Genomic DNA, 16,847 nt, shown 5'->3' with positions numbered 1-16,847 from the left:
GGGTGTATAGTATTTCAATTTTAAAGCTAATGAGATCACTCTAAGACCACACATATTCGTGGCAAACACTCAGTGTGCACTTGAAATGAATGTCAGTGTTCAGTTGTTGGGTTAAACTGAATACATGAACATATATAATTTTGCCGTATTCATAGGTCCTTCTGATTTGAAATTCAGTTACTGTGTTGGGTCACATTCAAAGTATTATTTAGTTCATAACTTCCATAACACATACTACACTAATCTTGCAGAAAATAGAAAACATTGGCAAATGAATCTGAATTTTCAACATATTTATTGAACAGAAATATAAACATAAGCCCCAAAGAAAACAACATGACCAACTTGAAGTACAATGTAATTTTCCCCTCATTAATATAATTGCTTTCTGTTCATGGTTTACAGAGTGATGGCTTTTCCCCTTCTGTCCCTTTGTACCAATGTGTATCTAGCAGAAAAGTTCTTAGCTATGGCTATGGGCGCACTGAAACTTCCTAAAGATGATTATGTTGAACTGTTTATTTACTTTCCCCCAGAAGAAACTGGGGCACGGGCACTGGCACTGGCTGGATTGATCACAGAACAGATACTCAGGATGCTCTGATCATCTTGACTTCCACGTTGATGAGCAAAAAATGGGCGCCATGGCTCGCAAACAGGAATCTCGATGAATGTGTAGATATGGCACCCATCACTAACATTGTAAAAGGCAATGGACCTCATACCTACATCCAGGAAAATCCCCACTCTGTGCAACTGGGGACTCACCCAGAGAGGAGTCATAGGCACAGAGCTGGCAGCAAAGACCTTTCCTTCTCTGCAACCCACAGTCAAGAAGCCGTGTTCTGAAGAAAGCACAATCTTCCCCTGTCGGTTCACAGATTCCTTGCACACACCCACATCCCACACTTGGCTGGTGCCCACGTCCACCTCCCAGTAATGGCGGCCGGAAGTGAAGCGAGGGGTGCCCAGGACGCACAGGGCAGTGTCGAACCTCTCAGCTTGCTCCTTCCTATTGTGGCTCAAATCCCCACTTCGGAAACTCCTCAGGTCTTCAGAAATGATGAGATAGTTGTTGGCTGTGTCCACATCCAACGTCATATCCACTGTGCAAAGAAGAACCAGGAGTTCAGCAAAGACACACACTACAGACTCCCTCTGCCCTTTGACTGCAAACACTTAAACACGTTATTCACTTTTACTTTAATTCTACTTTCTTTCCCAAATCAAAATTTCCTGGGGAAACTTGTTTGGCCACCTGAGGAGGTTAAATTTTATCTCTAGATTGCATGAATATGATCATTGTAACAAGTCCACCTTATTCATATTAGAAATGCCTTTCGAATTAAGTTAGTGGATAATTTGATGAAAATTAGTTTTCCATTTAGCACATATGATACATGAAAGAAGACAGTAGCTTGTTCTCCAAAGTATTCTATAAACTTGCACAGATTCCATGAAAATCTCTATGCAAAGGTGAGAACTGCTGTTGTTTGTGAAGCATGGAAGTTTTAGATGCTACATATCCTGCTAATGCCTATGTTTAATGAAGAAATGTTTGAAAGTCGTTTTCCCACTGCCTTTTATGGGTTGTGGCAGGTCCTATAGATTCCTTACCTTGAAACTTCCTCATCCTTGGGTTCATTGTGAGAACCTTTTTCAGCTTGGGCTCTAGTTCCTTGATGATGGAAACCAGCGCCCTCAGCTTGTACTTGGGCTTGATGTCATCCTTCTGAGAGACCACAGAGCAGAAACGGCACAGTAAACCTTCCCCATCGGGCTCCTTCTGGAGTGAATTGAGGCACTGGAGGCAGCAGGCATATCCACATTTCAGTTGCACAGCTTCTTCAAGATCTTTTAGGCAGACAGGACATCTAATGACCTGTTTGAAGTGCTCAGCCATGGCAAATGTCTATAGAAAAAAAAATGAACACGGAATTAGAATTTCTACGAGCTGAATGAACAGCTGATAGTGTGTGGGGCTTTTATCTTTACATGCATGGAGCTATCATGGCACGATACTTAAAATCACTACTGCTAGTGATGAAGACACAACATGAATACAAATGTCAATGACTCGAGGCCCTGAACTTCTCATATCTGTAACACTCATTGGAATAAAGGGCATGATTCACCGAAAGACTTTGACTTGAAATAGTAAAGGAGTCTAGACCTGAGCTGTTTGATATGATAGCCACCAGTGACAAATGGCTATTGAGTCCTGAAATGGGGCGTATCTGAATGGAGATGTGCTGTGAGCCAAATATACTCTTATTTTTGAAGACATAAGGGGGAAAAGAGAATGTAAACTATCTGCTTTAGAACGTTTAAAGTTGCTCACATGTTAAACGATAGTATATTTTGAGTTAAACTTCATTAGGTTTGTTTTGCTCTATTTTATGTGACTACCAGAAAATGAATTTACAATTACATATATGGGTTATCTTATGTTTCAATTGGACACTGCTGGAGTCCATTTGAAGACCTTCTACTTCCCCAACTGTGCAAAGTGGATGTGGTGAAAACCCTGATAGCGCACCAAAACGACAAGACACAAAATACACATAAGTCGTACCAGGTAAAACTGAATCTTCTGCATAGCGGGGGAAAAAAAAAAAAGCAAAAAACAGAACTAAAAGAAACCAAACAAGCAGCCATATATATGACAGTGGATTAATATCAAAAAAATATATGGAATATTTTCAAGGATGTAGCAAAAAGAAAAAAAAGCCAAAATACTCCAAATTCCAATGGGCAAAAACCTGAATAGACATTTCTCTGAAAAGCACGCACCAACGACCAGCAAGTACTCAGGAACAAGCTCAACCTCACTCACCATCCAAGAAATGCAATTTAAACTGAGGCAGGAATACTGTGTGGTCACAAGAGAATGGAGAACGTATCCAGTCACAGTTTCACATAAGACCAAAACAGTGGCTTTTAAAATTAGCCACTCGTCATTAAAATTACAAGGACAAGGAGGAACCTGGGCTCATGAGGTGCTAAAAAACCGGAGGGAGTGAAGCTGGTTGAAAGCATTGCCACTGTAATGACCATGGTCATTACCACACTAAATCACACACTCTGCAGTGTCACGGCTGACTCCAGCATGCCCATGTGTAGTACAAAAAATGGGTACCTCACCAATTCTAAAGAATCTCTGCTTTTTTCCTAGAAAACCTAATGATTAGTTCACCTCCTATTTAGAAGGACTGACAAAAATAGAAACCCCGAACTCCATTGAGCGCCAAGAGCTTTCAGAATCACGCCCACACTTCTCTCCTAACAGTGTGCTTTTGCTCTGGAATAGAAACTTCTCGCCTTTCACTTCATTCTGGCTCATCCCTGAATTCGTTCTCCCGATAGCATCCAGAACCTGGAAACTGGCTGGGTCTGGGGTCTCTCTGGCATCCAGAGAGCCTCCTGAGCCTTCCAGCAACAAAACCGCGGTGAGATATTACCCCCCTCTGTGCTAGGATGGCTATGATCAAAAAGACAAAAGATAAGTGTTGGTAAGGATGTGGAGAAAGGGGAACCTTTGTGCACGGTTGGTGGGAAAGAAAATTGGTACAACCACTACAGAAAATAGTAGGGAGGTTTCTGAAAACATGAAGAATAGAACTGCCTGTGTTCCAGCAACCCTACTTCTGTGTTTCTACGTGAAAGAAAGAGGTCAGCATGTCAAAGAGACATCTGCACTCTCAGGTTCTCTGCAGCTTTATTCACAAGAGCCATGGAACCAACCCCAGAGTCTGTGAGAGAAAAATGGATGAGGAAATGGTGATATACACATCGAATTATTCTACCATAAAGAAGAAGGCAATTCTGGCATTGCATCAATGTGGATGAAGGCCGAGGGCATGATGGGAAGTGAGATAAGTGAGGCTGAGGGAAGTAAACACTGTATGATCTCAGTTATGTGGAATCTGAGTTGACTGATCTCATAGAATCAGAAAATAGCCACTGCACTGCAGCCTGGCAGACAGAGCGAGACACTGTCTCAAAACAATTAAAGAAATAATGAATCCCCATCCTGGAAGAGGTAGGTCCCAGCATCCGGCCAGATCTTTTCCGCAATAGTAATGTAAACAAATTTTGCTTTTCATTTCCTTCCCTTTCTCTTTCTGAATTAAAAGGAACAAAAAACTGAACCAAAAAAAAAAAAAAATCAGAAAATAAGAGAAGAATGATGGTTGCCAGGGGTTGTGGGAAGGGGAGAATAGGAAAACAATACCAAACCAATAGGAAAACCTGACATTGAATAACGACGCCACCGAACCTCCGTCCATCATTTCAGAAAGTCTACCAAATTCTGATGAAATTCAAGCAAATGGTGATTGTCACGTCTCTTGTCTTGGTATTGAAAATCTAAGACTTACCTAACTGTTACCAGGGCAGAGGTCCCATTATCCTCCAGAAATACAGTGTGTCTGTCATGGAGTTGGCCTCTGACAACACTTGTGGAAACAAGATATTATTGCATTCCCCTAGACTCTCATACGCCTTTTGTAAAAATGAATTCCAAGAGATTGAACTCACCTCTCCTTCTGGAGTTTCTCCCCTGGTCTCCAGCTGCTTCTGCGGACAGCTCAGATCTGGGGTGAGAGCTGCCTGCCAGGGGCTTTTATACGAGAGGGTCTCTCCACCCACCTTAGCCACACCCTTTCCCTCCTTTTTAATCCAATCAGATTCTGATTTCATTCTGCCATCATTGAGATGGTTACTTTTGGACAGCTTTTTACCGTCAAGGAAGACGATTGTGTTTTCATTGTCATTTTTTAATTAACAAGGACAAAATATTGCCATGTAATATTTTTTAGATAAGATCTTGAATATTATGCCTATTGATTAAAATTTGGAAATCAATTAAAATTAATTAAAATCTTAAATTTTGGGGTGACATTTAAAATTCCTCTCAAATGAACGGTGCGACTTTCAAAGAGTTTTCTATTATAAATGTAACACCTTTTCACATTTCAATAAAAGAGGTGAGTTAAACCTACCCAGTAGTCGTTACTAATAGGACACTCCACAGACCACACTCAACTCTCAAAAACATTTTCTCTATAATGTAAAGATTCTAATTAAGAAGCTTAGGAAAGAAATCCCAAAACGGTTTCCAGACAATCAGTCAGCCAGTGAAAGTCCGGTTTTTCTTTTTAGTTGCAGCATCTAAAATGAAAGGTAAAAGATACTGTTACAATCTTTCTATTTCCGTTACATCACAACACAAGTAAAATGAGATTCATTTCCTCTTTAAAAATGTTCACAATTGGGTTCCTCATGTATTAAATATATTATAGGGGATCAGAGTTCATGGATAAGAACGTAAAAGTGGGAGACGAGGTCAGGTGGGAAAGGATTTGATTACATTAGTGTGATTAAATTAATAGACTTTAATTCAATCATCTCCACAGTAATCACTCTCTAGTGATTGCTAGATCTCTTCTTTCGTATTCAAAGCCAAGGCAGTTCTCAATTCCTTTTGTCTCGTGAAGGCCAATTGAGAAACACAAATCTCTACGTTGCGGTGCATATATTAGATGAAATCCTTGCACATTGCATTTCTTCATTGATTGGCATCTATAATATAATCTGCCACCTGTATGTCCATGTACACACACATACCGTATCTACACATATGCATGCAGGGAGAAAACGCTTATCTCTTCTCGCATAATACTAATTGGTTTATTTTCTCATATAAATCCTTTTAAAATATACTCACATTTCTGGGAGCAGTTATTCTCCAGCTTGTAATTTTATGGACCCATGTTCCTGGAGCACTGATCCCTCACATCTTTTAATTTTTATCTGCTTTCAGTAAAGCTTGAACAAAATTTCTGTTCTCTTTGGGAATACCAGGTGGCCTCGGTTGTGGAAAGCACCAAGCCCAGTGGGTTGATTTGCCTTTCTAATATTCTCCCAAAATATCTTACAGCCTGGAATTGCATTCATGCTCATGTCTTGGAAGCGGAGTTCTTCCGTTCAGAATTAGAGAAGAGCGTCTTAGGATTGCTGGCACACTGGTGGGGTTGGTTTGGGTGTTAGATACTTTCCACCTCTTTTCCAGTTGCATCTTTTCACAGAAAGCAGCTCCGCTGGCTTCTACTAAGACAGTGGTAAAGTTTCCTTGCCCGCTCTCATGTACGCTTCCCCTTTGCCTTCCTCCATGATTGTTCAGTTTCCCGAGGCCACCCAGTGATGTACCCCGTGCGACCTGCAGAACTATAAATTAATGAAACCTCTTTTCTTCATAAATGACCCAGTCTCCGGTAGTTCTTTAGAGCAGTGTGAGAATGAACTGATATAGAATATTGGTACCAGGAGTGAGGCACTGCTATTGAGGTACCTGAAAATGTGGAAGCGACTTTGGAACTGGGTAACGGGCAGAGGTTGCAACCGTTTGGAGGGCTCAGAAGAAGACAGGAAGATGTGAGAATGCCTGGAACTGCCCAGATACTTGTCAGATGGTTTTGATCAAAATGCTGACAATTGAATTGCTCTTAGTGAAGTAAGTTCAAGTAGAAATTAAGGTGATTGATTACGGTATTTTCTTCCTATTAGGAGTTTCTCAGTGAGCTTCAACCGCATCTAGAAACTTTGGAAATGTGTGCTTTTCATTCAACTCAGGATAGCTGTAATTTCCATTGGCATTTCATATTTGATCATTTTATTTAGAAGTGGTTATTTAATTTGCATGTATGTGGAGAATTTATGGATTTCTTCCTCTTATTGATTTCCAATTTGACTCTGTTGCCGTCATAGGAGAGGGTGTATAGTATTTCAATTTTAAAGCTAATGAGATCACTCTAAGACCACACATATTCGTGGCAAACACTCAGTGTGCACTTGAAATGAATGTCAGTGTTCAGTTGTTGGGTTAAACTGAATACATGAACATATATAATTTTGCCGTATTCATAGGTCCTTCTGATTTGAAATTCAGTTACTGTGTTGGGTCACATTCAAAGTATTATTTAGTTCATAACTTCCATAACACATACTACACTAATCTTGCAGAAAATAGAAAACATTGGCAAATGAATCTGAATTTTCAACATATTTATTGAACAGAAATATAAACATAAGCCCCAAAGAAAACAACATGACCAACTTGAAGTACAATGTAATTTTCCCCTCATTAATATAATTGCTTTCTGTTCATGGTTTACAGAGTGATGGCTTTTCCCCTTCTGTCCCTTTGTACCAATGTGTATCTAGCAGAAAAGTTCTTAGCTATGGCTATGGGCGCACTGAAACTTCCTAAAGATGATTATGTTGAACTGTTTATTTACTTTCCCCCAGAAGAAACTGGGGCACGGGCACTGGCACTGGCTGGATTGATCACAGAACAGATACTCACGATGCTCTGATCATCTTGACTTCCACGTTGATGAGCAAAAAATGGACGCCATGGCTCGCAAACAGGAATCTCGATGAATGTGTAGACATGGCACCCATCACTAACATTGTAAAAGGCAATGGACCTCATACCTACATCCAGGAAAATCCCCACTCTGTGCAACTGGGGACTCACCCAGAGAGGAGTCATAGGCACAGAGCTGGCAGCAAAGACCTTTCCTTCTCTGCAACCCACAGTCAAGAAGCCGTGTTCTGAAGAAAGCACAATCTTCCCCTGTCGGTTCACAGATTCCTTGCACACACCCACATCCCACACTTGGCTGGTGCCCACGTCCACCTCCCAGTAATGGCGGCCGGAAGTGAAGCGAGGGGTGCCCAGGACGCACAGGGCAGTGTCGAACCTCTCAGCTTGCTCCTTCCTTTTCTGGCTCAAATCCCCACTTCGGAAACTCCTCAGGTCTTCAGAAATGATGAGATAGTTGTTGGCTGTGTCCACATCCAACGTCATATCCACTGTGCAAAGAAGAACCAGGAGTTCAGCAAAGACACACACTACAGACTCCCTCTGCCCTTTGACTGCAAACACTTAAACACGTTATTCACTTTTACTTTAATTCTACTTTCTTTCCCAAATCAAAATTTCCTGGGGAAACTTGTTTGGCCACCTGAGGAGGTTAAATTTTATCTCTAGATTGCATGAATATGATCATTGTAACAAGTCCACCTTATTCATATTAGAAATGCCTTTCGAATTAAGTTAGTGGATAATTTGATGAAAATTAGTTTTCCATTTAGCACATATGATACATGAAAGAAGACAGTAGCTTGTTCTCCAAAGTATTCTATAAACTTGCACAGATTCCATGAAAATCTCTATGCAAAGGTGAGAACTGCTGTTGTTTGTGAAGCATGGAAGTTTTAGATGCTACATATCCTGCTAATGCCTATGTTTAATGAAGAAATGTTTGAAAGTCGTTTTCCCACTGCCTTTTATGGGTTGTGGCAGGTCCTATAGATTCCTTACCTTGAAACTTCCTCATCCTTGGGTTCATTGTGAGAACCTTTTTCAGCTTGGGCTCTAGTTCCTTGATGATGGAAACCAGCGCCCTCAGCTTGTACTTGGGCTTGATGTCATCCTTCTGAGAGACCACAGAGCAGAAACGGCACAGTAAACCTTCCCCATCGGGCTCCTTCTGGAGTGAATTGAGGCACTGGAGGCAGCAGGCATATCCACATTTCAGTTGCACAGCTTCTTCAAGATCTTTTAGGCAGACAGGACATCTAATGACCTGTTTGAAGTGCTCAGCCATGGCAAATGTCTATAGAAAAAAAAATGAACACGGAATTAGAATTTCTACGAGCTGAATGAACAGCTGATAGTGTGTGGGGCTTTTATCTTTACATGCATGGAGCTATCATGGCACGATACTTAAAATCACTACTGCTAGTGATGAAGACACAACATGAATACAAATGTCAATGACTCGAGGCCCTGAACTTCTCATATCTGTAACACTCATTGGAATAAAGGGCATGATTCACCGAAAGACTTTGACTTGAAATAGTAAAGGAGTCTAGACCTGAGCTGTTTGATATGATAGCCACCAGTGACAAATGGCTATTGAGTCCTGAAATGGGGCGTATCTGAATGGAGATGTGCTGTGAGCCAAATATACTCTTATTTTTGAAGACATAAGGGGGAAAAGAGAATGTAAACTATCTGCTTTAGAACGTTTAAAGTTGCTCACATGTTAAACGATAGTATATTTTGAGTTAAACTTCATTAGGTTTGTTTTGCTCTATTTTATGTGACTACCAGAAAATGAATTTACAATTACATATATGGGTTATCTTATGTTTCAATTGGACACTGCTGGAGTCCATTTGAAGACCTTCTACTTCCCCAACTGTGCAAAGTGGATGTGGTGAAAACCCTGATAGCGCACCAAAACGACAAGACACAAAATACACATAAGTCGTACCAGGTAAAACTGAATCTTCTGCATAGCGGGGGAAAAAAAAAAAGCAAAAAACAGAACTAAAAGAAACCAAACAAGCAGCCATATATATGACAGTGGATTAATATCAAAAAAATATATGGAATATTTTCAAGGATGTAGCAAAAAGAAAAAAAAGCCAAAATACTCCAAATTCCAATGGGCAAAAACCTGAATAGACATTTCTCTGAAAAGCACGCACCAACGACCAGCAAGTACTCAGGAACAAGCTCAACCTCACTCACCATCCAAGAAATGCAATTTAAACTGAGGCAGGAATACTGTGTGGTCACAAGAGAATGGAGAACGTATCCAGTCACAGTTTCACATAAGACCAAAACAGTGGCTTTTAAAATTAGCCACTCGTCATTAAAATTACAAGGACAAGGAGGAACCTGGGCTCATGAGGTGCTAAAAAACCGGAGGGAGTGAAGCTGGTTGAAAGCATTGCCACTGTAATGACCATGGTCATTACCACACTAAATCACACACTCTGCAGTGTCACGGCTGACTCCAGCATGCCCATGTGTAGTACAAAAAATGGGTACCTCACCAATTCTAAAGAATCTCTGCTTTTTTCCTAGAAAACCTAATGATTAGTTCACCTCCTATTTAGAAGGACTGACAAAAATAGAAACCCCGAACTCCATTGAGCGCCAAGAGCTTTCAGAATCACGCCCACACTTCTCTCCTAACAGTGTGCTTTTGCTCTGGAATAGAAACTTCTCGCCTTTCACTTCATTCTGGCTCATCCCTGAATTCGTTCTCCCGATAGCATCCAGAACCTGGAAACTGGCTGGGTCTGGGGTCTCTCTGGCATCCAGAGAGCCTCCTGAGCCTTCCAGCAACAAAACCGCGGTGAGATATTACCCCCCTCTGTGCTAGGATGGCTATGATCAAAAAGACAAAAGATAAGTGTTGGTAAGGATGTGGAGAAAGGGGAACCTTTGTGCACGGTTGGTGGGAAAGAAAATTGGTACAACCACTACAGAAAATAGTAGGGAGGTTTCTGAAAACATGAAGAATAGAACTGCCTGTGTTCCAGCAACCCTACTTCTGTGTTTCTACGTGAAAGAAAGAGGTCAGCATGTCAAAGAGACATCTGCACTCTCAGGTTCTCTGCAGCTTTATTCACAAGAGCCATGGAACCAACCCCAGAGTCTGTGAGAGAAAAATGGATGAGGAAATGGTGATATACACATCGAATTATTCTACCATAAAGAAGAAGGCAATTCTGGCATTGCATCAATGTGGATGAAGGCCGAGGGCATGATGGGAAGTGAGATAAGTGAGGCTGAGGGAAGTAAACACTGTATGATCTCAGTTATGTGGAATCTGAGTTGACTGATCTCATAGAATCAGAAAATAGCCACTGCACTGCAGCCTGGCAGACAGAGCGAGACCCTGTCTCAAAACAATTAAAGAAATAATGAATCCCCATCCTGGAAGAGGTAGGTCCCAGCATCCGGCCAGATCTTTTCCGCAATAGTAATGTAAACAAATTTTGCTTTTCATTTCCTTCCCTTTCTCTTTCTGAATTAAAAGGAACAAAAAACTGAACAAAAAAAAAAAATCAGAAAATAAGAGAAGAATGATGGTTGCCAGGGGTTGTGGGAAGGGGAGAATAGGAAAACAATACCAAACCAATAGGAAAACCTGACATTGAATAACGACGCCACCGAACCTCCGTCCATCATTTCAGAAAGTCTACCAAATTCTGATGAAATTCAAGCAAATGGTGATTGTCACGTCTCTTGTCTTGGTATTGAAAATCTAAGACTTACCTAACTGTTACCAGGGCAGAGGTCCCATTATCCTCCAGAAATACAGTGCCTCTGTCATGGAGTTGGCCTCAGACAACACTTGTGGAATCAAGACATTATTGCATTCCCCTAGACTCTCATACGCCTTTTGTAAAAATAAATTCCAAGAGATTGAACTCACCTCTCCTTCTGGAGTTTCTCCCCTGGTCTCCAGCTGCTTCTGCGGACAGCTCAGATCTGGAGTGAGAGCTGGCTGCCAGGGGCTTTTATACGAGAGGGTCTCTCCACCCACCTTAGCCACACCCTTTCCCTCCTTTTTAATCCAATCAGATTCTGATTTCATTCTGCCATCATTGAGATGGTTACTATTGGACAGGTTTTTACCATAACGGAAGACGATTGTGTTTTCAGTGTTATTTTTTAATTAACAAGGACAAAATATTGCCATGTAATAGTTTTTAGATAAGATCTTGAATATTATGCCTATTGATTAAAACTTGGAAATTAGTTAAAATTAAATAAAATCTTAAAATTTGGGGTGACATTTAAAATTCCTCTAAAATGAATGGTGCGACTTTCAAAGAGTTTTCTATTAAAAATGTAACACCTTTTCACATTTCAATAAAAGAGGTGAGTTAAACCTACTCAGAAGTCTTTACTAATAGGACACTCCACAGACCACACTCAACTCTCAAAAACATTTTCTCTATAATGTAAAGATTCTAATTAAGAAGCTTAGAAAAGAAATCCCAAAACGGTTTCCAGACAATCAGTCAGCCAGTGAAAGTCCGGTTTTTCTTTTTAGTTGCAGCATCTAAAATGGAAGGTAAAAGGTACTGTTACAATTTTTCTATTTCCCTTACATCACAACACAAGTAAAATGAGATTCATTTCCTCTTTAAAAATGTTCACAATTGGGTTCCTCATGTATTAAATATATTATAGGGGATCAGAGTTCATGGATAAGAACGTAAAAGTGGGAGACTGGAGGTCAGGTGGGAAAGCATTTGATTACATTAATGTGATTAAATTAATAGTCTTTAATTCAATCATCTCCACAGTAATCACTCTCTAGTGATTGCTAGATCCTCTTCTTTCCTATTCAAAGCCAAGGCAGTTGTCAGTTCCTTTTGTCCCCAGAAGGCAAATTGAGAAACACAAATCTCTACGTTGTGGTGCATATATTATATGAAATCCTTGCACACTGCATTTCTTCATTGATTGGGATCCATAATATAATCTGCCACATGTATGTCCATGTATACACACATACCGTATCAACACACATGCATGCAGGGAGAAAATGCTTATCTCTTCTTGCATAATTCTAATTGGTTTCTTTTCTTATATAAATCCTTTTTTTAATTTAATTTTATTTTTTATTATACTTTAAGTTTTAGGGTACATGTGCACATTGTGCAGGTTAGTTACATACGTATACATGTGCCATGCTGGTGGGCTGCACCCATTAAGTCGTCATCTAGCATTAGGTCTATCTCCCAATGCTATCCCTCCCCCCTCCCCCCACCCCACCACAGTCCCCAGAGTGTTATGTTCTCCTTCCTGTGTCCATGTGATCTCATTGTTCAATTCCGACCTATGAGTGAGAATATGCGATGTTTGGTTTTTTGTTCTTGTGATAGTTTACTGAGAATGATGATTTCCAATTTCATCCATGTCCCTATAAAGGACAAGAACTCATCATTTTTTATGGCTGCATAGTATTCCATGGCGTATATGTGCCACATTTTCTTAATCCAGTACATCATTGTTGGACCTTTGGGTTGGTTCCAAGTCTTTGCTATTGTGAATAATGCCACAATAAACAGACGTGTGCATGTGTCTTTATAGCAGCATGATTTATAATCCTTTGGGTATATACCCAGTAATGGGATGGCTGGGTCAAATGGTATTTCTAGTTCTAGATCCTTGAGGAATCGCCACACTGACTTCCACAATGATTGAACTAGTTTACAGTCCCACCAACAGTGTAAAAGTGTTCCTATTTCTCCACATCCTCTCCAGCACCTGTTGTTTCCTGACTTTTTAATGATTGCCATTCTAACTGGTGTGAGATGCTATCTCATTGTGGTTTTGATTTGCATTTCTCTGATGGCCAGTGATGATGAGCATTTTTTCATGTGTTTTTTGGCTGCATAAATGTCTTCTTTTGAGAAGTGTCTGTACATGTCCTTCGCCCACTTTTTGATGGGGTTGTTTGTTTTTTTCTTGTAAATTTGTTTGAGTTCATTGTAGATTCTGGATATTAGCCCTTTGTCAGATGAGTAGGTTGCGAAAATTTTCTCCCATTTTGTAGGTTGCCTGTTCACTCTGATGGTAGTTTCTTTTGCTGTGCAGAAGCTCTTTAGTTTAATTAGATCCCATTTGTCAATTTTGTCTTTTGTTGCCATTGCTTTTGGTGTTTTGGACATGAAGTCCTTGCCCATGCCTATGTCCTGAATGGTCATGCCTAAGTTTTCTTCTAGGGTTTTTATGGTTTTAGGTCTTACCTTTAAGTCTTTAATCCATCTTGAATTGATTTTTGTATAAGGTGTAAGGAAGGGAATCCAGTTTCAGCTTTCTACATATGGCTAGCCAGTTTTCCCAGCACCATTTATTAAATAGGGAATCCTTTCCCCATTGCTTGTTTTTCTCAGGTTTGTCAAAGATCGGATAGTTGTAGATATGCGGCATTATTTCTGAGCGCTCTGTTCTGTTCCATTGATCTGTATCTCTGTTTTGGTACCAGTACCATGCTGTTTTGGTTACTGTAGCCTTGTAGTATAGTTTGAAATCAGGTAGCGTGATGCCTCCAGCTTTGTTCTTTTGGCTTAGGATTGCCTTGGCGATGCGGGCTCTTTTTTGGTTCCATATGAACTTTAAAGTAGTTTTTTCCAATTCTGTGAAGAAAGTCATTGGTAGCTTGATGGGGATGGCATTGAATCTGTAAATTACCTTGGGCAGTATGGCCATTTTCACGATATTGATTCTTCCTACCCATGAGCATGGAATGTTCTTCCATTTCTTTGTATCCTCTTTTATTTTGTTGAGCAGTGGTTTGTAGTTCTCCTTGAAGAAGTCCTTCTCATCCCTTGTAAGTTGGATTCCTAGGTATTTTATTCTCTTTGAAGCAATTGTGAATGGGAGTTCACTCATGATTTGGCTCTCTGTTTGTCTGTTGTTGGTGTATAAGAATGCTTGTGATTTTTGTACATTGATTTTGTATCCTGAGACTTTGCTGAAGTTGCGTATCAGCTTAAGGAGATTTTGGGCTGAGACAATGGGGTTTTCTAGATATACAATCATGTCGTCTGCACACAGGGACAATTTGACTTCCTCTTTTCCTAATTGAATACCCTTTATTTCCTTCTCCTGCCTAATTGCCCTGGCCAGAACTTCCAACACTATGTTGAATAGGAGTGGTGAGAGAGGGCATCCCTGTCTTGTGCCAGTTTTCAAAGGGAATGCTTCCAGTTTTTGCCCATTCAGTATGATATTGGCTGTGGGTTTATCATAGATAGCTCTTCTTATTTTGAAATACGTCCCATCGATACCTAATTTATTGAGAGTTTTTAGCATGAAGGCTTGTTGAATTTTGTCAAAGGCTTTTTCTGCATCTATTGAGATAATCATGTGGTTTTTGTCTTTGGCTCTGTTTATATGCTGGATTACGTTTATTGACTTTCGTATGTTGAACCAGCCTTGCATCCCAGGGATGAATCCCACTTGATCATGGTGGATAAGCTTTTTGATGTGCTGCTGGATTCGTTTTGCCAGTATTTTATTGAGGATTTTTGCATCAAAGTTCATCAAGGATATTGGTCTAAAATTCTCTTTTTTGGTTGTGTCTCTGCACGGCTTTGGTATCAGAATGATGCTGGCCTCATAAAATGAGTTAGGGAGGATTCCCTCTTTTTCTATTGATTGGAATCGTTTCAGAAGGAATGCTACCAGTTCCTCCTTGTACCTCTGGTAGAATTCGGCTGTGAATCCATCTGGTCCTGGACTCTTTTTGGTTGGTAAACTATTGATTATTGCCACAATTTCAGCTCCTGTTATTGGTCTATTCAGAGATTCAACTTCTTCCTGGTTTAGTCTTGGGAGAGTGTAAGTGTCGAGGAATTTATCCATTTCTTCTAGATTTTCTAGTTTATTTGAGTAGAGGTGTTTGTAGTATTCTCTGATGGTAGTTTGTATTTCTGTGGGATCGGTGGTGATATCCCCTTTATCATTTTTTATTGTGTCTATTTGATTCTTCTCTTTTTTTTCTTTATTAGTCTTGCTAGCAGTCTATCAATTTTGTTGATCCTTTCAAAAAACCAGCTCCTGGATTCATTAATTTTTTGAAGGGCTTTTTGTGTCTCTATTTCCTTCAGTTATGCTCTGATTTTAGTTATTTCTTGCCTTCTGCTAGCTTTTGAATGTGTTTGCTCTGGCTTTTCTAGTTCTATTAATTGTGATGTTAGGGTGTCAATTTTGGATCTTTCCTGCTTTCTCTTGTGGGCATTTAGTGCTATAAATTTCCCTCTACACACTGCTTTGAATGCATCCCAGAGATTCTGGTATGTTGTGTCTTTGTTCTCGTTGATTTCAAAGAACATCTTTATTTCTGCCTTCATTTCGTTATGCATCCAGCAGTCATTCAGGAGCAGGTTGTTCAGTTTCCATGTAGTTGAGCGGTTTTGAGTGAGATTCTTAGTCCTGAGTTCTAGTTTGATTGCACTGTGGTCTGAGAGATAGTTTGTTATAATCTCTGTTCTTTTACATTTGCTGAGGAGAGCTTTACTTCCAAGTATGTGGTCAATTTTGGAATAGGTGTGGTGTGGTGCTGAGAAAAATGTATATTCTGTTGATTTGGGGTGGAGAGTTCTGTAGATGTCTATTAGGTCCTGTAGATGTCTATTAGGTCTGCTTGGTGCAGAGCTGAGTTCAATTCCTGGGTATCCTTGTTGATTTTCTGTCTTGTTGATCTGTCTAATGTTGACAGTGGGGTGTTAAAATCTCCCATTATTAATGTGTGGGAGTCTAAGTCTCTTTGTAGGTCACTCAGGACTTCCTTTATGAATCTGGGTGCTCCTGTATTGGGTGCATATATATTTAGGATAGTTAGCTCTTCTTGTTGAATTGATCCCTTTACCATTATGTAATGGCCTTCTTTGTCTCTTTTGATCTTTGTTGGCTTAAAGTCTGTTTTCTCAGAGACTAGGATTGCAACCCCTTCCTTTTTTTGTTTTCCATTTGCTTGGTAGATCTTCCTCCATCCTTTTATTTTGAGCCTATGTGTGTCTCTGCACGTGAGATGGGTTTCCCGAATACAGCACACTGATGGGTCTTGACTCTTTATCCAATTTGCCAGTCTGTGTCTTTTAATTGGAGCATTTAGTCCATTTACATTTAAAGTTAATATTGTTATGTGTGAATTTGATCCTGTCATTATGATGTTAGCTGGTGATTTTGCTCGTTAGTTGATGCAGTTTCTTCCTAGTCTCGATGGTCTTTACATTTTGGCATGATTTTGCAGCGGCTGGTACCGCTTGTTCCTTTCCATGTTTAGCGCTTCCTTCAGGAGCTCTTTTAGGGCAGGCCTGGTGGTAACAAAATCTCTCAGCATTTGCTTGTCTCTAAAGTATTTTATTTCTCCTTCACTTATGAAGCTTAGTTTGGCTGGATATGAAATTCTGGGTTGAAAATTCTTTTCTTTAAGAATGTTGAATATTGGCCC

The 16,847-nt window shown here is 40.1% G+C and overlaps 2 protein-coding genes across 2 annotated transcripts; both read right to left on the bottom strand.

Annotated features, from left to right (window-relative positions):
- Positions 1-522: 522 nt before the first annotated feature.
- On the bottom strand, positions 523-1,971 carry LOC129394820 (ret finger protein-like 4A). The gene is made up of 2 exons (XM_055104251.2): positions 1,618-1,971; positions 523-1,106 (listed from the first exon to the last, which is right to left on the bottom strand). The coding sequence occupies exons 1-2, from the start codon at positions 1,901-1,903 to the stop codon at positions 523-525; spliced, it is 870 nt and encodes a 289-aa protein (XP_054960226.1). The 5' UTR covers positions 1,904-1,971.
- Positions 1,972-7,294: 5,323 nt separating this feature from the next.
- On the bottom strand, positions 7,295-8,743 carry LOC129394806 (ret finger protein-like 4A). The gene is made up of 2 exons (XM_063600699.1): positions 8,390-8,743; positions 7,295-7,878 (listed from the first exon to the last, which is right to left on the bottom strand). The coding sequence occupies exons 1-2, from the start codon at positions 8,673-8,675 to the stop codon at positions 7,295-7,297; spliced, it is 870 nt and encodes a 289-aa protein (XP_063456769.1). The 5' UTR covers positions 8,676-8,743.
- Positions 8,744-16,847: the final 8,104 nt, after the last annotated feature.

The sequence above is a fragment of the Pan paniscus genome, chromosome 20, assembly GCF_029289425.2.
Source record: "Pan paniscus chromosome 20, NHGRI_mPanPan1-v2.0_pri, whole genome shotgun sequence".
In the NCBI taxonomy this organism is placed as follows: domain Eukaryota; kingdom Metazoa; phylum Chordata; class Mammalia; order Primates; family Hominidae; genus Pan; species Pan paniscus.
This window is presented reverse-complemented; position numbering and strand designations above follow the sequence as displayed.

What these genes read in the sequence shown, in the direction of transcription:
- LOC129394820 (XM_055104251.2), bottom strand. Translation starts at nt 1,903, where the DNA reads ATGGCTGAGCACTTCAAACAGGTCATTAGATGTCCTGTCTGCCTAAAA. An exon ending in AAGGATGAGGAAGTTTCAAG is followed by an intron (nt 1,107 to 1,617) that starts GTAAGGAATCTA and finishes TTCTTTGCACAG; the next exon opens with TGGATATGACGTTGGATGTG.
- LOC129394806 (XM_063600699.1), bottom strand. Translation starts at nt 8,675, where the DNA reads ATGGCTGAGCACTTCAAACAGGTCATTAGATGTCCTGTCTGCCTAAAA. An exon ending in AAGGATGAGGAAGTTTCAAG is followed by an intron (nt 7,879 to 8,389) that starts GTAAGGAATCTA and finishes TTCTTTGCACAG; the next exon opens with TGGATATGACGTTGGATGTG.